A 22,542-nucleotide genomic window follows, 5' to 3' on the forward strand; every position below is an offset into this window, starting at 1 on the left:
TTGAGCAATTTTTTTCCCCAAGAAATAAAATAATTTTTTAAGTTTTTCAGGATTCTGTGTATGTGTGTGCATGGGTATGTCATCCTTCTATGTATGAGTATTTATGTACACGTTTTTCAGCTCAATGCAAAGAAAGTGTCCTTGAACGACAAAAATATAGACGGTCTTTCTGTTTATTTATTCGAATCAATATTTTCTAAACATTAAATAAAAAGTGGCTGTCACCACATGTAAAGTTAATCAATTCTCAGGACACACTCCACAGGACACGGTACACATGACTTCACATAAAGAACAGACTTCGGTCCTAGCTTAAAATTCGATTTTTTATAAAATCAATTAAAAATGAGATGTCAAACGTAAAAATTTAATAACTTCGGAAACAAGAGTTTTGAATTCTACATGTTGCCCCGGGACAAAGCCTTTACCTCCTTTTTATAACCGGGACCTTTAAAGAAACAAGTGTCTTACCTGTAAAGATGTTAAAGATGATGAGTATCACCATGGCGGTGGCTGGCGACTTGAAAAAGTTGCTAACGGTGTAGATGAAGGGCAAGATGGCCAACCCGTACACCAACAACACCAGCAGCACCAGCCCCAAACGGTTGTCCTCGACGTAGGCGGTCGTCCGGAAGGCGGCGAAGACGATAAGCATGGCGAAGCAGACGAGGAGGTAGTTGATGTAGTCCCAGACTAGCGTGGCCAGCCAGAACATGGTGGGACTGACGCCGCTGACGACTTGCAGGTGTTTCGAGCCCACCTGTCAGCAACAGACCAAGTACTAGACGTTGTCTAACTACGTTTTCAAAGTTGTTTGCAACTTTTAACTTTGCTATCGTCATTGAATTCAAAGCAAGAATTCGTTTTTATTTGTTATTTTATTTTTAGGGGAGAGGGGGACAACAATAACGGTACACATGTCAACAAAATCAAAACATATTTGCGCAAAGAAATCTCATAATTAGCGTTTTCTAACTTTAAAAAAAAAATCAAAGTGCATCCTTGCGTTATGTGTGCGCGCGTGCGTGTATTTGTGTGTGAAAGAGGGAACATATTTGATTTTTTTGTCTTTAATACTTATGATTAAATTTGAAAGTTCCAGAACGAAAAGATGTCTCAAAAGTAAGTAAAATTTGACCTCTCACCTCCCGCTCTTTGACAAGGAAGAAGACGAAGCTTGACGTCAGGAATGCCATGCCGAAGGAAATACAGAAGCCCACCAAAAACCCTTGGAGGTTGTTAACAGCGCCTTGATCTTTGGCCTCTGACACGGGATCTTTGGGCAAAGGCAGCATAGAGGTGGAGATGGAGTAGGCAGATCCCAAGGTCTTGGCAAGTCCATTCAGAAGCAGGGAGACAGAGATGGGAAGTGCGTGGAAAGGTAGAGTGTTGTAGTAGGCCGTGGCGCTCAAGTTGTTGGAGGCAGTCGTTTCGAATAACGCCCCCACGATCATCTGGAAGGTGTCAATATATACACATGCTTTAGAATCTTGAACTCCCGGGTACAGACAATCAAGAAAGAGATATAAGCGGAGGAAAGAAAGAACTGACAAAAAGAATGAATGAAGAAATGAAGGAAGGGAAACAACTAATAAAGGAAGGAAAGAATGAAGGAAAAAGGAACAAATGGGAAAGAAAGAGCAAGGAAAGGAAGAAACGAACAAAAACTGACTACAGAAAATTGCAAGAAGAAAAAAAACTATAGAAAAAGAGCTATAAAATGAAAGAAAGAGCGAATAAATAAAGGAATAAAGAATAATAGAATAAAAGAAAGGAAAGAATAAACAAATGAAAGAAAAACAAGTAACTGAATTTTATTCGCATTCCTCTGACCTCTTTCTTGTAGGCAGCCAGAGTGAGTTCGTTGGCGCGGATGGCGATGTACTCGCTGAAGTTGTCATAGTTACCACCCGCGAGGTCTACCTGCTCTAACCTCTGACCAGAGAACTGACCAGCGTACCGCTGAGCTGCCAGAGCTGTGACGTCGGAAGGGTTCGAACCGTTGCTGAACGGAATACGAGAGGTACCGAATGCGCTCAGGTCAAAGTTGATTTCCTTCTCAGTAAATCTGAAAAGTAATGAAAGACTATTTAAAAGTTAGTTACGTTTCCGTAAATGCGAGTAATAAGGGTTGTAATTTCTGGCAAAAATTTGGGTTGAAGTAGAAGTTGTAGTCCATTCATCGGACATTACGAATTGTGGATGTAAGGACACACGTCAGGAAGCGAGGAAAGATTCATCCCACCAATCAGATCAGTCATAGTTAATTCCAATAAGTTAGCGATGTCGTTACCTGCTCGTCGTGTCGATGAGAAGAGCGACGATGGTGAAGACGACAGGCAGCAGCAGCTGAACCACAGAGATGACGCGATGACGCCAGCTAAGCAAGACTTTCTTGACGAACATGCCAACGAAGCGAGACCACTGCAACCTCCAGCCCTTCACCTTCTGGTAGCTCATGTTCAGGGCTGCACAGGATTCATTATATTATTTTAATTGCAGGTCATGACCCCTTTTGGGAAAAAAAGGGTTTAAAATATACATCAAAATAACAGCATTCATCATTATAAGATATGTCAGTGACAAATGTCACATCCATCTGCGAGGAACCAGATTCTTGTCATAAACTTTAGAATTAATTCCTAAGGGCTTGTTGTCTGGTGATTGGTTAGTTATTAATCATTAATAGTAAGCTCTTATTAGAATTCCAGTCTGATTGCATGAACTCCCTGAACTTATTCACAAGCACGTGTATACCAACCGTCGCCGTTTGGTTCACGTTTGAGGCCCAGTTCGCCGTTTGTCCGTTTCATAGACTCTACGGCTTCATCGTTGACGAAAGAAGGGTTGACAAAGCTTTCCTTTTCATTGGCGTTGATCTGATCCTCTTCGTCTGCAGTTTCTCCAACCCTGTACAGATTTGTCTATTTAATTGAATAATCACAAAAACCTTTTCACCAGTAAACTCTATCCTGTCAATTAGCGATGGATCATGTGATTGCACTCATTTTGATTTGTCTATCCAGCTTCATATATATAGAGAGAAAGATAAAATTAAATAAATGAATGAAATGGAAGAGTTAGTACAGAAAGGAAGAAAAAAAAGAAGATACAAGAATATATATCAAGAAGGGGGAAAAGAGAAAAAGAAACAAAGAAAAGGAAAGAAAAAAGGAAAGAAAAGAAAAAGAAAGACAAAAGGAAAGAAAAAAGGAAAGAAAAACGAAAAGAAAAAGAAAGACAAAAGGAAAGAAAAAAGGAAAGAAAAACGAAAAGAAAAACGAAAAGATAAAAAAACAGAACAGAACAGAACAGAACAGAACAAAACAGAATAGGAAAGAAAGAAAGAAAGAAAGAAAGAAAGAAAGAAAGAAAGAAAGAAAGAAAGAAAGAGAGACAGAACAAATCATTGAAATAATAATGGGGAAAAACAGTGACGAGAAAAAAAAATAAGCTATAAGATTAAAGGGAACGAACAAGAGAGGTAAAGCAAAGTAAGAGTAAGCGAACTTACTTCAAGAAAACCTCCTCCATGGTAGTGGCAGAGGTACCAAAGCTGACGATGCCGAGCTCTGACTTGTGGTCGTCCAGGAAACGGAAGAGGTCGGCGAACTTTGCCGAGTGCTCGTCCGGCAACAGGTAGGAGATCTCCGCGTTGACCACGCGCTCCAGGCTCGCTGATGGAATCCTGGCCGCCACCACCTCCGTCAGTTTATCCACATTACATTGCTGAGATTTCACGATGACCAAATGATAGCCAGCACCTGTTGATAATAACCAACACTTTCTTACATATCCAAAGCTCATAAATTTCTTGATTTATTCATTTTGCTGTTGATGCTTTTTGTTGACTGGCAATGAATAGTAGGGGTAACATTTATAAATATGAATAATATTTATAAATAAAAATAAAAATAATATTTATAAATATAATGATGAGAGTTTAGGTCTCTCAGAAGATTAACATCAGGTCTTACCAAAGAGTTTTTTGAGGAAGAGAGAAGACCCGCAACACTTGACCGTGCCCTGGCTCATGATGGCGATTCTGTCCCCTAGAACATCAGCCTCGTCCATGTAATGGGTCGTCAGCAGCAGTGTCCTCCCTTGACGATGGCGCTGAAGTAGCTCCCATGTTTGTCGTCTGGCCGCGGGGTCCATTCCAGACGATGGTTCATCCAGTACAACGATCTGGTGGTAAATACAGTTGAGATGTACAGAATATGGCTCAAAGATGAAAGAATATTATTTTGAAAGTCCATCTTGTGTGAATACTTTGTCTGGTGTAAAAAGAGATCAATTAATAAATACAAAAGTCATCAAGATTCCTCAAACGGTTACTTTCAACATTTTATATACCAGCAAACAATCGTTCCCAATCCGAAGGTAATTTTTTTGAAGATTTGCTGGTTACTTAGGTTAACTTTTTTTTATTCAAATATGTTATATATTTTTTTCTGTACAAAAATAATAGCTACAGCTAGTAGTCTACCTTTGATCCGGAAATAAGCGCGATTCCAACAGAAAGTTTGCGCTTCTGGCCACCGGAAAGTTTCTGGGACTGTGTGTTGGTCTTAGCAAGCAGCCCAGTTTCTTTAATCATATCCTCAACTTCTTTATCTACTTCTGAGGACGGTGTTCCTTTGAGCTGTAACCAATCACATAATAATGTTTTTAATCAGTGAGAGTTTTTTCGTTTGCTTCCAGTTAAAGAAAGTATCTTTGCTATAAAAAAGATTTATAAACTGAAGCTGCTCCACACATTTTATTGAATCACAGTAAATAGATGTGAACTTTTAAAGCTCTGGTTTGTCAACCCTTTAAGATATACTTACAAATTAAGGGTTACTGTCCATCTTTATCTACATACAAGCAGATAACAAACCAATGACACATCAAGGAAGAAAGAAAGGATGAAATAGATAGGAAGACGAAAGAAATAGTCCTGACCTTTGCGCAAAGAATGTCAGATGTTCTCTCACTGTCAGAGTGTCATAGAGAATATCATGTTGTGGACAGAGACCCAGACTTTTGCGGACACTGTCGATGTCCGTACGAATGTCGAAGCCATTGATGAACGCAGTTCCGCTGGTTGGAGGTATGAAACCTTTACCATAAGAAACAGTCTGTTACCTTTTACTCCGAGTACAATTATCTCTTTTGTCTGTGAAAGTCTCTCTAGATGCTCAATAGTATCCAGATGGATTCAGCAAACTATATTATTTAGTGCAAGAAATAATTAAGATTTTTAGAAATTAAAAAAAATGTACCTGTAAGCATCGACATAGTAGTTGTCTTCCCTGCTCCATTGTGGCCAAGAAGAACGGTTATCTGCCCTTCAAACATGTTCAGTCTTAGACTCTTCACGGCGAACTTTTTCTTACCGAATTTCTAAAAGAAAGAAAGAAATCAGTTGGTTGTTAGTGTTTGGTGTCATGCCAGCAACATAGACTACATCATGGAGAAGCAGGATGAAGATGTTGAAAAAAGATGAACACACTGATGAAACAGATGGAAATGCTTAAAAAGTGGAACCACTGCAGCTGCCATCATCTGTGTGTATGTATATATAAGTGGATTTAACAGAATTGTCTTGGTACATTGCACACACTGACACAGTACCTTTGTAAGATTGGAAACCTGAATTCCAGGTCTCAGTGGGATGGTTCCTTTTCAAAATGTCTGTCGTCTGAGTCACTGCCATCGTAATCCGTCTTAGCATGTCCACTGCCACCGCACCAGTAGGATTTCTGGGTAATACAAAATGGTAGAGGCATCACGTGATTATCTGAAATGATGACTGTGTGCGAGAGTTAGTGTGGTTTAACACCGTGTCAGCAACTGAGGCCATATCACGGCGATGAGTGAGAGAGAGAGAGAGCGAAACACGAAGATAAAGAAAGAGAAGTGGACAAGAGGGAACAAGAAAGCAACAGACCCGCAAAGAAGGGTGAGGGAGACAGAAAAGGAGAGTGTGCAGATAGATTGATAGATAAAAAAATGATAGAAACTACGATGTCACATAATAATATTTATCGTCACCTTCTCTCTTCAACTCTTCTTATAACTGATATTTAAAGAAACTGGTTGATTCGTTTTGTTATGAGAAGAAGACAACAATCTTCTGTGTTTTTGGAATGTAAGTTTTAAAACTGACTTCATTTGTAGTAAACAAGGTGTATTTACCGTGAAGCAGAAGTAGAAAGGCTTGGGAACGCCGAACTCGCCAGGGTGTATGTTATCCACGTACCACGTGATTAGGAGGTGGATGGCGGTGTCTACAAGCAGCATGATCATTGCGTGGAGCAAGGCAAAGTTGTCGTCCACTGTTGCAGGCCGGTGGAAGTTGTTCCACCTCGCTCCCGCTCCTGGAAGTCAAGATCACATACAACCTTAGTGCCTTACACAACTCTATTTAGAGTTGTACACGTGACAGATTTCTTCTTTATGTTAATAAACTGAGATTTAAAAAGAAAGAGCATAAAGGTGAGTGCACACTTTTTTTTTTTTGAAGGGGAAGAGGTTGTGGAACGACTTCTTGTTCCTAGTCGCCCCCAGTGGAGCATATGGTTGCAACTACATCCCGCTATCGGACCCGGTTTGTGGAACGACTAGTAGAATAAATTTCTTTCCCACCACTATCAGAGACATCAACAACAATAGCAAAGATTGACAGTTTATATACTCACCAGTTCCTTCGTAAAGGCCAATCGTGTTGGACCCAAGCGACATGGCCATGTTGAACAAAAGAGAGATTACAACTTTTTGCCTGAGCGACATAGTCTCGTAGTTTCTCTGCAGGAACAAGTATGGCAAGTAGAAACCAAAGAAAAGGATTCCAGCAACCGCAGCACCGATGTTCGCTGTTAAGAAACAAAAACACAACGGATAGTCAAGAGGTTGTTGCATGAGTACTGGAAAAACCTCTTTGAATAAAAGAACAGCGAGTAAGTGTCCAAAGGTAAACGACCCGATGTTTGGTTTTGTATATGAAGAGAACCCTTATACCCTAGCTTTCCTTAAAGTTTTATATGTGTTTACCTATTAATAATTACTATGACAGCAATATTCTTTAAGCACAATTAAATAGCTTTTTTTAGTTGTTTATGATATTCTGAGTCAGCATTATTCTTGAAACACATCTGAATAAATAGCTTACGTAGCACGAAGACTCAATGCTCCATGTTTATTTGTTTGTGGATGGGAGATTAAGGATTTTCACAAAGTAAATGTTTTATAATTAATCTGAATTTCAGTAGGAAGTTTAATCACATTATCATAGATGAGGCCCATCATCAGTGTTTGGAGGAATTTTTATAGCCTTAGTAAAGGTTTGATAGTGTTTTTCTGTCTGTCCTGCTCTATAAACTTCATCTACTCACTATTCTTACTTCATTTTAATTCCTTTGCATCCATAATGTGTCCTCTGTCGACCAATTTGTATCTATCGACAGACCTCACCACTCCTTTTTCCTTCTCCCTAGCATCCCTCAAAGGACAGGTCCATCCAGATGATTACCTTTCTGAGTGATGGTGCTGATCATGAAGCAGAAGGTGATGAGGGCGAAGGCGTAGCAGAGGAGGAACACGTAGAAGAGGCTGATGTCCGTCTTGTTCAGCACTGACCCGCCTTTGGCCACAGGAATCCCGAACAAAATGGCGTAGAACGCCATGGCAACGACCAGGAAGATGAAGGATGTCAGGAACCACGACAGCCAGTGAACGGAGGGTTTGAGTCCCATCAGCCTCATCGACTCCTTCAGACAAGACAGCAATTAAATTAATAGAGTTTACCAAGATTTTCTTTTAACTCGTAATATTCCATAGCTGTGTTATCGAGCTGAATAAATAAATAATAAATAAATAGAATACATTTAACAAAAATATCACCTTGATTTTCCTTTCTTTCTCGTAGACAATGGACTTGGTGATCTGAATAACAGACAGGACGTAGGACAGCATGATGAAGAGTGGAAGCTGAGCCTGGATGACCAGCAGCATGCCGTCTGTGTAGTACTTGGGGTACGGCATCTCTTGAGCGTACAATTCGAGGTTTGCATAAGTTTTTGAACCGTTCCACGCACTTAGTAACGCCTCGCCAACAAAAGCTTGCAGGTAAACCACTGTGGTGTCCCAGTAGTCTGTGCAAACACAGAACAAAGGAAATAAAATTAACATAATAAAACAAAAGCTAAAAATTATAAAAGTATTTTATACTATTAATTCAACACAAACTTATTGTTGAATGTTAAGTGGTAAAAAATAATTTGTATGGAAAATAAAATAAGTTTCTGTAACCTGAGTTGCCTACAGTGTCCTCTCACCTGGTCCAGTCGTTCTTGGCGCATTGTTCTGGTAGAAGGGGTAGGTCTGGGTGGTGAACCACCTCTGTTCCCCACCAGTTGCTGGTCGGAGACGGTAGGAGACAGAGGTTGGTAGTGAGCTGTTTTCGTAGATCCCCATAAAAACGACCCCAGTTGACTTGAACCGAATTTTCCATGTAGTAATTAATAAGATCCGTCTCAGAGTTGAAGCCCATCACTGTCACTGTGTGATTAAAAAACATTAAAAGATTTAATAAGTAGTGAGTTTAGAAACATTGATGGCATTGTATGCTTTGAGTCTTCGCGATGTTGATGTTGGTATGTTCGTACACACTATAAAGATTGTAGATGAGGGACGGTGGGTAGGCATACCGATAATAAAAGTATTGCAGGTGACTGTGAGCTCACTTCTTGATATAACTAAAACTTGGTATGATTGTTATGGTTATACGATTTTGAAGTGATAAGAAAGGCAAGAGATAAGAAATATTTATTGTCAGGGTGGAAGCCTCCCCCCCCTTTGTAATGGCAGGAAAGGGAGAGTGAGTCATGGAGTGCATTTGTTTAATTAAAGCAGACAGGACCCGTTGCGGCGTATTTGTTGTGTGATTTGTGTTGAAGAAAAGAACTTGTGACTTGTGACTGAATTAAAGGGTACGAGTGACGTGACAAGATAAAAATGTGCATTTAAAGGTTTGTAGATTTACATATACTAGAAATATTGTCGAAAAACAAATATTAAAACTGTTGTAGATTATGGACAGAAATCGTTAGACTTTACAAAACGGTTGATACATAAATATTGTAAAAATAACACAAATCGTTTAATCGCTAACAATAAAATGGTGATTCTACACCTACTTTCCCGAGAAAGGCAAAACTATTTTGCTCAGCAACAACTTGACACAGCTTAGCTTTGTTTTCGGTGACTTCAGCTGAGTTCTGTCAAACGTTATCACCCACGTGACAAAGCTTTGTCAATAGTTCGAGCACACTTAGACGAAACCTCTTGCCGTTGCCGTGACAAACTCTGACAAGTGGAGCCAAAGCTTTGCGAAAGCAAACAAATGTTCTTGCATGGAATTCTTATCTAGATTTATAGGACTGTGTTAAGCAATGTTTTGTACACATTCATTGTCATCAAACACTGCATGATAGTCTACACGATTTCCCCTCTTACATGAAAAATTATAGCAAAGCATATGCTTTCTAGAAACACAAACACGGGAGAAACAGATAAAATCAAGAAGAATGAAGGTTATGGGATCGATGAAACATCAGATAAGGACTTGGCGAGAAAGCAAGTAAAAATAATGGCTGTCGGTTGATTCGAAAATCGACCAACTCGACCACGCATGAATCGATTCGACCACGACCCTCGGTCAATTCGTCCACAACCCATTCCGGCAAAGAAACTGAAAATAATGTTTACTCTCTTTGATTCGAGCCCGCAGTCAATACGACCACCAAGTACAGAAGTTACTGTTCGGTATAATGACACTCGTGGGTCGTTTAATGTAAACAAAACCTAACGATATTTTTTTCTATACAAATTAGTTACGTAACATAATATTTATATTGACTTGGATCCTCTCTCTCTCTCACACACACAAACACACTGAACAAGATGTTTGAGCGTCAATCAAGGATGCAATTCACTAATTTGAGACTCTTCCATCCTCCTAGCCCTGCTCTACAGTTTGTAAATGGACATCTTCCACAAAATAAAGTGTAGACTAAAGAAAAGATTCGTCTGTAACCAGAAAACTCTCAATAGATATAGATAGCAATAACAGTCATGGGTTGAGAGAATAGTCTTCCATACTCACCATTCTCGGTTGCGTTATTCAAGTTGTTGAACTTGTTTGCCACGTCTTCCATGATGCTCTTCGTGTGTGTGTTGTTGGGGACGTAGCCGATGACCATGTTCGGTGGCCTGTACACTGGGTCGTGCAGGGACCGAGCGCTGTAGTAGGTGTCTGTCTGCACATATTCGGCCTTTATAAATCCACGAATGATTAATATAATGATGGCAAAAACCAGGGGCATAAGGATCTCGAAGATGGACGTGCAGGGGTTGCGCCTGTGGAGAAGCCAGTTCTTCCACATCATGAGTCCCAGTTGGCGAAAGAACGCCATCTTGCTGTCTGTGTGTCGATCCCTGACACTCGAAGGTGGAGATGAGGTGTTCTCGTTAAATAAGATCCTTAATAAAAGAAGGGAGAAAGAGCAGACAAATTTAATATTCTTCTGTAAAGAAAAAATAAACAGAAAAATATAAGAAATAAAAATTGCATACACTTGGATACAAACATACATAGAGACACAGTAATATGGAAGAGGGAGGGTAAGGAGAGAGAGAAATAGCAGATCATAAACATTTTGTGAATAAAAATGACACTGCACTAATCGTAATGGTAGCCACGTGACTTTACAGTCGTAGGGAAGTCCTCACTTATGTCTCGGCCAGTATTTGTGTGTGAGAGAGAGAGAGAGAAAGAGAAAGAGAGAGACGCTACCCTTCTTCTCGCTGCCTTATCTTCTCCAACCTTCTTACGGAGTGAGGTACCCGCTTTACATCTGGGTCAACTGGGGAAGGGTGAGATAACACTGTCACACAAGAGACTTGCTTTCCAACCGACCTGTGTGCACTCTGTTAGATTAGCACGCTGTTGCTAGGCTACCCAATATTCCAACGAGTGATTAACACATCATTCCGCCCCTTAAACGATTAGCATAGGAGAGCTTTCCGTTTTATAGAACATTTTATTTTCCGCAACGAACACCGGATTGATTAATTAATTATTAAGTAATTGAAATAATTAATAATTCTTTATTCGTTTACCTTTTTTAACTATTTGATCTGTTTTATTATTTATTTGTTTGTATTGTTTGGGGTTTTTTTTCATTTATTTGTGCATTTGTTCTTTTATTTATCATTCTCTTTATTAAACATTTAATTGTTTTATTTTCATATTCATTTATTCACATATTTATTTGTTTATCTAATCATTTATTTGGTGTTGTAGTCGCTCACACCAGGTGCTGTCGTGTACTGCATTTGACTTTGTCGACACACTCGAGTCGAGCTTAACACCACGACCGACATAGCTACCCAGTCAATAAATGTCAAGGTCTGGACCGGGAATATTTATGGCAATTTGATTTTTAGCCGTTACATAAAGGACAGCCATGTTTGTCCTCAAGATAATACTGAAAAACAAGTGAATATTACATATGTATCCGACCACACACACACACAATGAGGTTCCCACCCTAACACACCCTTAGAAATGATCTTCATTGTAAGAATTCAAACAGAACTTTCATCATGTACACAACTTTTGCAGTAAAACAAAGAACCTCAGCAGATGTTGTGCTGCTCTAGAAACAAAAATAGACCATGCAAGTCACGGGTGTTAGCTGCCATCACGACACAAAAAACCCAAGATACCCGACACCAACATTCCCAGTTCTTTCTTCCAACGAACTCATAATAACCGAGTCAGCGACTTTTATCGTTCATGCTGAGCAGTTGCTGAGAATAATGCTCACTCGTCACATGTCGGGTGTTTGCTCCAGAGGAAGATGTCAAAACACTCACATCTCTCTCTTTCGTCGTCAGGTACGACAATCGATAATCTCCCAGCAACTTCCTATTGATTACCTGGATATTATGCAAATTCACCACAGAACCGTTGCCCTTACATTTCAAGTCCCTGCCTAGGTTGCTCGGAGTACAGACGACCCAACTGATTTCATGATGCGATGTCATGTGTTTAAAGGCTTAGTCGGCTACTAAATCTTTTCCTAATGACAGGATAAAGATATCAGTGTCGGGTATTATTTCCTCAAAACTGGATGAATATCTCCACCCGATCTCGAAACAGACGTCTGTCTATAAACTTCATCATCCATAGAAAGAGGTCAACGGCACATCTGGACCGATTAACAGTGTTTTCAAGCTGGGACCATCAGTTAATTAAGGACAAAACATTTTATGATAAAGGAATCGGGTATTCCTACCCAGCTTATGGAACATAGTATGTTTTACTGATTTTTACAGGGTCTTTAGAAAAAAATTGTATACCCAACGTGACCTTTAACTAGCTCGCTGTTTGTGTGCCATAAAACGATTTTCCCTGCTACCTCTTTCTCTCATATTTTAATGGAGGCGTTCAAGCATGATGGCATAGGTTGGGAGTGCTACAGTACTGGTCTTCGGTTACACTCACTGCACGGTTTGGTAGTTAGTAGCTACTTCGCTTGCCAAGTTTTGAACGGGTGCACATAGGTCTGAACACGTGAAAGGAAAGTAAGGACGTTTTAAACACTTGGAAACCGGTTGTAAGGATCATTTGAGGCCGTCTTCATAACAAAGAGGCCAAGCTAACTATAGGTCATCTGTCACTCATATTTCATTTATTACATTTATACTTCTGTCTTTATCTGACAAACTATTTTCAAAGGTAATTTTAAAATCTTTTAGATTTTCTTGTCTTTTTAAAGATGTTATTGTTCTGTGAAACTGACTTTTATTTTGTCACCACATTTCACTAATTTCCATTAATTAAAATGACAATAACCACTCGTTTGGAAGTCCAGCTTCATTGCATTTTTTCATTTTTAATTTAAAAAAAAAACTATCATAAGGAGGAATTTTAAGTACGGCTCCTGATGACAGATCTTCAAAGAAACAGCTTCTATCACAATCTGTAAACCACATTCTATAATTAGCACACAGAGTTTCAGTGTACCTAAATGAAAATGATTTTTTTGTATAAAAGGATAAATGCACAACCTGATTCAAATGGCAACAAACAATATGATTTAAAAATCCACACTCATATATGGAGCTCTTACCACAGCCCTCCTTGCTTTCTTCATTTCGTGATCCACCACTCCCCCTTCACATGTCAGCCCCCTCCACCCATTAGTAGTCGGGGCGATCTTTTGATCTCACCTGTTTGAGTGCACTCACGAGGCAGAACTTGAAACCTTTTGATATTCTGTCAGTGAGGCTCCTGTCCTTGGTGGGAACAGCTAACAGTCGAAAATTTGTTCAAGACATGAAGTGCTACCATTGTTTGAACTGTCCTCCTGTAGTTCCTCCTCGTTCTCACTGCATGCATTTTCACTGTCCATCTCATCTCCTAGTCATTTAAATTTTATATTCGGTCTCAGGTCCGTCTCGTGATTATTTTTTCTTAGCATTGAAAACATCCGTCCAAGTTTATGGCAGGAAAGAAGGGTTGGACCAGGCAAAGAAAAGAGAACACACGTGGTGCCGGGTCCTTGGTTTAGCTAATTGCTTCACGCTGGTCTTTTGAGTATCCTCATGGTTGTTGTTGTTGTTAGGATGTTTTTGGCATTCTGCTATTAAGGATGTTTACATGTTACATTGTTCGCTGCTTAGATTTGCGGATCCGTGCGTGTGCGAGACGGAGACTGGACTATCGATGCGTTTTGTGCTCGCCCTCCATGAATTTTGCGTTGACTAATGCTTCTTAAGTCCCAGTCATCTTTGTAAGTTCGTGCTCTGACAAGGATGCACTCTTCTGTCACATGTGTCCTGTTTATGAGTTCCATCAACTGTGAACTCTGTGTCTTTCTTTCAAAACACAACCTTCTCCGCCACGCTCTGACTGCTATGTCTTCCTCTTATACCTTGATTCTGTGTTGTTGTGTCTCCGTACGGTCGTTTGTCGATATGGTTGGTCTAGGTTATCAGATATGTTCCTTTTGTATTTATGCTTGTATATATAGAGAATTGCACCTACTGTCAATGAGTTTCCATCATGTACAGAAATTAAAGCCCAAAATTTCAGTTCTTCCTCTATATATATACTACCGTGTTCCCATACGAGACATGACACTATAGCCAGTCTTCGCCTTCTTGGCTGCCTATCAGAAAAACAGAAATATTTCGTGATCTTGTCTGCGTGGAACTACAGTGCAAATGTAGATTAGAGAGTTCACGACAAACTGAGATAGCCTTTTTTTAAAACAAATCTACGATAAACCTGCTAAAGGTAGAGTTCAGTTAGTTTCCTTAAGTTGGTTATGCAGCCTTCAAGAGTCGCATGGCGGTTCTTCTGGAAAGAATTTAGTTTTTCATAAAAGAGTTAAGACAATAATTTTTTCCATTCAAAAACAGGATTAAGTGCATAGAGAATATAGAGAACATGAGGAGTGGTTAACATAGTGATAAGGACATCCGGATCCTCAGGTGTGCTGTTTGATACCTGCGTGGTGCAATGTACTTCCAACAGCTGACCCAGGAGTGGACACGGAGTACGTGCCTCCAAAGGCTATTTTGACACTTCTACATCCTCCATTGTTCCTCAAAATTTATATTATTGACTTAATATATACAACAAGTTTATAGGTTTACTGATATCTGCGATTGCTTTTGCGAGCCGGACGTTTCCCACTCCTGCCTTCGACTGTTGGGAAGGTAAGACAGTGAGGCAGAATTACCAATTATGTCCCTACAAAGGTACGTACATACACAAAATATACACATTAAAATACACATACGAACTGACATATGTACATCTATCGTCAAACAGTTTTGGCATTTGTAAACTGTACTACTTCAAAATGCTAGTCGTACAACACGGACCACTGACAACTCACCTGACAGCGTCAGCTCAGAATAATGCCCCTCAGGTAAAAGTGGTGATCGATGGCCTGAAAAAGCTGTTGACTCACTCAAACGATTCCATTCTTGAAATTTGGAGTTCGAACGATCGTTAAAACCCAGACCCTGTCATCAGATTGAAGACCACAGTGTCCCTGCGTGTGTCCCCGGGTAGAAGTCCTACCCTTGTCCTTTTGCCAGTCCTTTTGTCACGCACCGTTGGTTCAGTTTCATAAGCGTCCTTTTACACGAGGATTGGCTTCCTTGTTCACGTGGTACGCGTTACGAAAGGCGAGACCTCGCGTGCGTGTGTACGAGAGGTGAGTGCGCCAGCGCGTGCGTCATGTCTTTGTGCGACTGCGCATTTTCATTGGGCAGCAACTGTGGATCGAAGTACCGTCACACTACAGGCACGTGACACAGCCATTCACCTGCCTTGCCCTGCTTATCGGGGCGGCAACTTCACCTACTAGCGACTGAGATCGAGTTACAATATTTATTTATATACAAGTGGGGCGGCCGGCAGTGTGCTCACTACTGCGAGGAAAATCTCGAGGTTCGTATCTCACCTCGGGACATTCTGTATGGGACATCTGTCCGCTAGGTGGAAGTTTTTTCTTACTAAATAAACTAACCAACCTTATCGGCATGGTAGTGTAGTGGTTAAAATACCCGTTTGTCACGACTGTAGTCAGAGACTCAAGGTCCATATCTTGTTTCAGCTAGAAAAGTGTAATGCTTAAATTATATTGTAATACAATGAAATATAGTAAATGATCATAAAATAAAATATATTTTAAATATTAATAAAAATATTTTTAAAAATTTAAAGCTTTTCCTAATTATTTGCTCTTTCAAATTTGACCTTATAATAGGTACCGGCACACAAAATTTACTCATTTTGTTTAAATACGAGTATTTTTTTCTATGTTCACAGGAAAGTATAAGGAAATATAATACCGAGTCTCTCAGAAATATTGCTGTTTCAATCTTGTGATTTGCGTAAAAGCTTGAAACATAAGATGTCCCCAAGTACTTGCTATAAGAAATTACCAAAAATGAATACTCAAATGATTCCTAAATTAATTTTTTTTTTAAAGACATACTGGAAAAGGCACAGAAAAATCTGGAAAAACACAATGTGCTTTTCATCAGTTAGCGTAATATTTCAAGTACTCTGTTATCAAAAACATATTTATTTCGAAGTAACCCTTGTATATCATTCTTCCAATTTTTTCTACAAACTTGTATGACCTCTTTTGTGAGATTATACAACTTGTACCTCCACTACAGAATAACAAGGACAAACGAACTGCAGAGAATAAGAAAAGGAGTGTCACCGGGTACCTCGCTACCCAACACGAACGGTTGACACACTCACCCGACAAACTGGGGTCACGTGCCTTTGTTACACAAGCCTCCACCCCGATATAAACTGATGATTTTTTCTTTCTTTCTTGTGATTCTAACGGACGTCCCTAAACTACTTTCACTTGAAAAACAATTTATTTTTGGCCATCGTCTACTTTACACTTGCGGAAACACGTGTGTGCTGGCACCTGCTGATGATTTCAAAAAATAAATTATTGCAGTCCAGATAAGAAAATCTGTCGTTCAGACACCAAAACTACTTTTGTGGAGTCGCGGTCTCGGAAACTTTGCTAAAAAACATTTGAAAATGTTGGATGATGTTGAATGGCTGGAAATGCACATAATTACTATTAAGACAAAGACTTACTCACCCACTCACCCACTCAGGTTTTCTCTCTAATTTTTGGTTAAAATTTTACTTGTAGGGTGATGGGTCCCATAGTCTAGTCATAGGGACAAAGATTTATTTGGAAACTCCGTAAGACTACTTTTCGGGATAAAAAAATACATAGAAAGTTCAGGTAGGAACAGGGTCAATCAAATAACACACCTAAAGAGGGCTATTGTACACAGACAATTGCACATTCTCACACACACTCCACTTGCCCACTCCCACCAACAATAAACTTGCCAACTAGCTTCAGGCGGGATATCGTGGAGGGGTTGATGCAGCTATCTTTATCTTCTTTTTATTGTGCTATATAACGAAGATAATTCCTTGCATATTTTTAGGTTGTTTGTATTTGGAGACATGGCCAACTAAAGGGAGAAAGATCTCAAAGCACTTTCAGGTCTGTCAAGATTATGGATGAAACTGGAAGCATAAATGTGAAAAAGGGAGACAAACTAGTTTTCGTAGTCGCGTGTTAGCTGAAATACACTCAATACCCACAAAAATATTTCTGGTCTCTTCTATGATTTAAAAACAAGTAGATAAATTTTGTATTGTAGTAGTAATAATTAATGCTAATACAGTTTGCTGAAGTCATTATTCAATACCTCCCAATGTTTATCTCCTCGGATTTGATAAACCAAAGATCTGCCAAAACTAAAAAAAAAAAAATAAATAAATAAAACTACCAAGAGCAAGACTTCTCGGTTGAGCATTACATCCAGAGTTTCAATATCATGATTACTCAGTTTTAAGTAGAGAGAGCCAATGATGAACGACGACTGTGACAAACGGACCTTCCTGATGTTTGAGCATGACGACTAGAGGACTTTTCACACCTGGGCGGACTGTTACAATCGCTCACTCGTCACCTGTGAGGCGTGGCTAGACACTGGTCAGGTGGGCTGTGGTCTTCCTCTCTTGTCGCGCTGGCTAGTCAATGATTGGTTAAAAGATGTTTAACGGCATTTTCAGTTGTATGTGTAAATCTATAAAGTTTAACAAAGGGAACAAGAAATCTGCAACCATTTCTCGGCACGACATCAGTTCAAATAGTCAATAGGCAATAAAACGGCAATAAAGCTTTTTTTCAACCTCAAGCAAAGCTTTTTATGGCTGAATAAAGCTCATAGTAAAAGTAGAAGATACTACTTCCCACATTCTGGAGGAATATCGCCTTTAGAATAAGTTTCCAATCATCATCAAGGAAGGTCAAGGTAAACAACTTGGACGTCAGGATTGTGCATGGAGATGTTTATGTTGTAAATGCTTCAACAAATGAGAAAGCTGAAATCAATGTTAGTCGTAACCATACAAACGTGACGTCACAATGTAAAATATTGCACCCTCCTGGACACAAATGATCCCGTTTCTTTTGTCTGAATGTCTTTTGAATTGAATTTTGTCTGAATGTCTTTTGTCTGAATGTTTCTTGTGTGTGTGTGTGTGCACTTGCAAGCGAGCGCGCACACGTGTGTGTGTATATTAGACTCTTTTTAAAAGTTTATATATAATACTGTATTTATTGTTGTGGATTGGTGTTGTAAAAATTATTTGGTTTTATTAACAACGCGTTTGAGTCTACGTGCAGGCGCAACTAAGAACATCCACTCAAACGGTCATCAGCTTGTTCACATACGCAGTTAGGTCCCTTTGTCTCTCTATGCGTTTCTCTCTGTCTACTCATCTATCGACTGAGGCTGGACTGACAACAAAGTTACTTCCCTTTTTCTGCCATCACTCCTGTTCCCTTGCAGGTATAGCAGACCACATGTAGCATTTAAATCGTTAGGGAGGGGGATTCACGGGGTGGTTCCGTTATGAATCTGTTTCTCTGTTTTCAAATGTGTGGTTAACATGACATCCTAACGACTAATCTCGAAATGTCGATTAGAGGCGTAGGAACCAGGGCGGGGAAGGGGGGGCAGAGGGGGACAAAGGGGGAATGGGGCAGCCGACCCCTCAAAAAGATATTAAGGAGGTAAGAATGTGTTCACTGTCAGCGTGGAGTCTCCTCCTCCCCTACTCAAAGCCTACCCGCCTTTTTTGTCAACATTACTCTCTTGCCCTACATAGAGTTCAGTTATCGTGAGCGATGTTGTTGTGTGGACATGGACGGACCTCTTCCCTTGCGAAATGAAATAAAAACAAAACTTTGGCGTTTCAGAAAGAATCTCAATTTATTGCGGAAACTCGCAAAACAAAGGGTTATACAACTGTGATTTAACTGACCCTGACTAGTTTCTAAAAAGATGGCGAAAGAAGAGGCAAGACAAGAGTAAGGGAGATAATGACAAATACATTTATTCAAGTCCTCACTCTCACGTTATTGGCTGTGTTGTTGGCACTCACAGAAAGATGTATAAACAACAAAAAAAGCTAATGTTAGCATCCTTTTGATCTTTGATGCTCATAAACGTCTTTTAATTATTATTATTGTTTTTGTTGTTATTCTTATTACTATGTGCTTATTCAACTTGCCACTTCAGTATGCCACTGCCATTTCATAACGATATATTGATGAAATATCACTTTTCATGCACATGATTAATTACAAAAACAAAATTCGCCCGATGAGACTCTTATGGTTTCTTACTTCAAAATAATGTTAAGACGGTTCGCTTTCATGTCAATCTCAATAATAAATCTTACCTAAGAGTATCATTAAAATATGTAAATGACACAGTGTATTAGTCTAGATAAACTGATACAATGCTCGTAAATCTTTGCGAACAGTTTAAGGTAAATAATGATCGAACCCTTACCTTAGTATACTGACGATGACAACTTATTTTTTTTTTATTTTATCGTGTCGTCACCAAAGATCATCCCAGCGTCGATCATCTTCGAGTTCTTTGCGGACGATCTTTCCAAACAGCTCGACCCTATTAAAATTGCATTTGAACACGACGCATGCGCATTGTAGAGGCGGATGTCTGAGGAGGGGATTGGAGCGAATTTCTGAGCACCCGACACTTGTTATATCAATAATTATGATTGCCGGGCGAGTACTTTCTCGTAACGATGAGAATAATGATAATTGTGGATGACTAAAATACGTACGTCGTTGTTTCGTGATGAAAGCTTCGTTGAACAAGTGTCGCACTTTTAGTCTTTTTTTGATGACTCAGAAAGAAGGCACGTGCAGTGGATCATACACTGTCAAACCTGTTAGTAGATAGTAGATAATAGTTTTGTTAGCACCAGACTCTGACAAGACTCCACACAGGAAAAGAAACAGAAACAACATTATTATTATTATCATCATCATCATCATTATCATCATTATCATTGTCATTACTATTTGTAATGTGCACCACCAGGACCAAGATTGATCGCACTCGCTGCGCAGACCAATAATGATAAATGAACAGATAGTGGAAGGTGAGATAGGTAGAGGCACAGAACGTAAAGAAATGAATGAAAGTATGAATGAAAAGTGTGGATGAAAAGTGTAAACAGTTGAAGCCATACTTGATGATTAACATGATAGACAGTATTACAAGGAAGTTAAAGATAGTAATTAGGGATAGTACTTAGTGAACAGATATATTTTCAGAGAACGTTTGAATGTAGCCTTGGAGAATAAAGGAAAGAAAGCCAAAACAAATTTCTAAAGGTAGAAGAGAAAGCCAGAATGAATAAATATGGAAAGGAACGAAAAACAAAGTACAAAATGATGAATAAAGGAAGGCAGAAACTAAAAAAAATGAGTGAATAAAGAAAGTATCGAAAGACAAAATGAGGAAAGAAATAAATGAATAATATAAGAACCGGAAGACGGACGAAAAAAACCGTGAAGACACAGGCAAGCAATAAAACAAATAAAGGAAACAAAAAACTACCACCGCCAAACACCAGTGTGCTTTAATTCTTGACCTCCTTCACTCTAACGACTAAACTATTTTTGTTTCATAAGGTCAGACAGGGCGTTGCTCGAGTTACTCTATCAGAGTACCCATAAGGTACCCAAGCTGTACCCAAGCAGGATGTACCCATATTGTACCCAAGCGATAAGCTCACTACTGAGTCACTGAAAGAAAGGACAAAACTCACTCACATGCTCACTCAGCGCTTCCTGAGAAACTAAAATTACTTAAATCCTTGTGTACTGCTGTGAACTGGTCTTGGACTGTAATTCCACGAATTTTGTTGTCATTGGTTAATTACTCCCCCTCATAGCCTTGTAGCCTTATAGCCAGGATAAAGAATTGTCACGGTTTTAGTTACTACATTGTCACGGTTTTAGTTACTACATTGCTGTCCAGAAATATTTGTATCTTCAATAGCTATACCACTCAAATTATGTTACTTTGGTGGTCCACCAGCATGGACTTCATTACAATATTTCACCTTCTGTTGGTGTCACAGATGTGATTTTATTTCTTCTCCTGATCCGCTCTGCTGTGTTGTCTTCCAACCTTTCCGGCATCTGCAGTTTGCTGTTCTTGCACGTTCCATGTGATTTCAGGGATGTCTCACCTGTCTGTCCAGACACACCTGTGTGTATTTTGTCTATAATTGGTCCACGCTAGGGTGAACAGTTTGTGCGCGTAGAAAACTTAATAGAAATGTCACATGGCTGTCGCTCCGTCACCAGACTCACCCACCCAACTTCTTTTCTACGTCCATAATGTCAATGGGTCAAAGTTTACAAACACTTCAGAGTCTCAAATCATCGCTACTCTAAAATAAATAAAATACATACTTTTTATCTGTAAACTTATGTCATGTCTTATTATTTGAAAGTATTTATTATTTATATGAATTTCTTTTCTAGACTAATGACAAGCGTCCGTAGTCTAACCCTAACGCAATATTACAAAAATTAACTTGACAAATATCATAAAGAGAAAATAAAAAGTGATCAGTGAGTTACAGTTGAGTAGAATCAAGAGAAACCCTCACCTTCATGAAGAGTAGTCCGGTGGAGCATCGGCGCCTGTCAGCAATACCGTGTGGGTTGGGTGTCCTGGGTTCAGTTCTCGTCTCGGGCACCTGTTCTTTCTCTCCATGTGACATCTGTTTACAGGGCTGGCTGGGTTAGGGTTAGTGACATAGTTGCTGCCTCGGCGTAGAACATCAATTCCCACCCACCCACTCCCATTTTTCTTGGAAATATTCCATTTCTTGACGAGCACAGTAGATCTTGAAATATAATCCATCAAGATTAGTTTACATGTGAGGTCTTAAGGTGGAGTAAACTTTAAGCCCAAGTTTTACGACTTAACTTCCAAAAAGCAGCAGTTTGCAGTTACTAATGTAGTTTTGGTCTTGAGTCTCAAGTCGACAATTCAAATCGCAGTCGACATACATCTGAAAGCGGCGACTACATTCTCATCTTTTTAAAGCCTCGCATGCAAAATCAGCATCACTATCAGAGGACATCACATCCTGGCACTCACGCTTGTATGCGAACCAGCGGCAGTCATGTCTCAGCTTGCAGGCGAACGCGAGCGCCACAGGCGGGCAGTCCGAGGAACAGACAGTTGGGGAAGCGCTCGTGCGCGTCGCGTGCTCGATCAATGTCATTTGTCTGGCAGACACAAGGACAGCACATGCGTGCACGAGCACCCGCTGCTACCTTTTGACCCGGAAAGGCTGTGCTTAGAGATGTCAAAACACCGACACGTACCCATGTGTCACAATCGAACGTTTCTCTTGGTTAAAGGCCTAGTAGGGTGGAATTCTTTTCTGACAACTGGGTTAAGCCAAGTGCCAGATACTAATTCCCAATAATAAAAATAAACGCACCTCTTTCATTTTCAAGATACCTGTGTCCAGACATCATCATGCATGGATGGAGAAAAATTTAT

General features: G+C 39.7%; 1 protein-coding gene across 1 annotated transcript in view; it reads right to left on the bottom strand.

Annotated features, from left to right (window-relative positions):
• The window catches only part of LOC112572246 (ATP-binding cassette sub-family A member 3-like), a 32,142-nt gene extending 21,856 nt beyond the window's left edge, over positions 1–10,286 (bottom strand). The window contains 18 exon segments of the mRNA XM_025251824.1: positions 472–760; positions 1,146–1,454; positions 1,834–2,068; positions 2,294–2,468; positions 2,762–2,910; positions 3,515–3,764; positions 3,978–4,188; positions 4,490–4,649; positions 4,954–5,104; positions 5,268–5,388; positions 5,620–5,657; positions 5,660–5,747; positions 6,184–6,365; positions 6,687–6,860; positions 7,517–7,754; positions 7,888–8,138; positions 8,322–8,544; positions 10,151–10,286. Of these exon segments, the coding sequence (XP_025107609.1) occupies positions 472–760; positions 1,146–1,454; positions 1,834–2,068; positions 2,294–2,468; positions 2,762–2,910; positions 3,515–3,764; positions 3,978–4,188; positions 4,490–4,649; positions 4,954–5,104; positions 5,268–5,388; positions 5,620–5,657; positions 5,660–5,747; positions 6,184–6,365; positions 6,687–6,860; positions 7,517–7,754; positions 7,888–8,138; positions 8,322–8,460 (3,160 nt within the window). The 5' untranslated portion in view covers positions 8,461–8,544; positions 10,151–10,286.
• Positions 10,287–22,542: the final 12,256 nt, after the last annotated feature.

The sequence above is a fragment of the Pomacea canaliculata genome, linkage group LG9 (genome assembly GCF_003073045.1).
Source record: "Pomacea canaliculata isolate SZHN2017 linkage group LG9, ASM307304v1, whole genome shotgun sequence".
Classification (NCBI taxonomy): domain Eukaryota; kingdom Metazoa; phylum Mollusca; class Gastropoda; order Architaenioglossa; family Ampullariidae; genus Pomacea; species Pomacea canaliculata.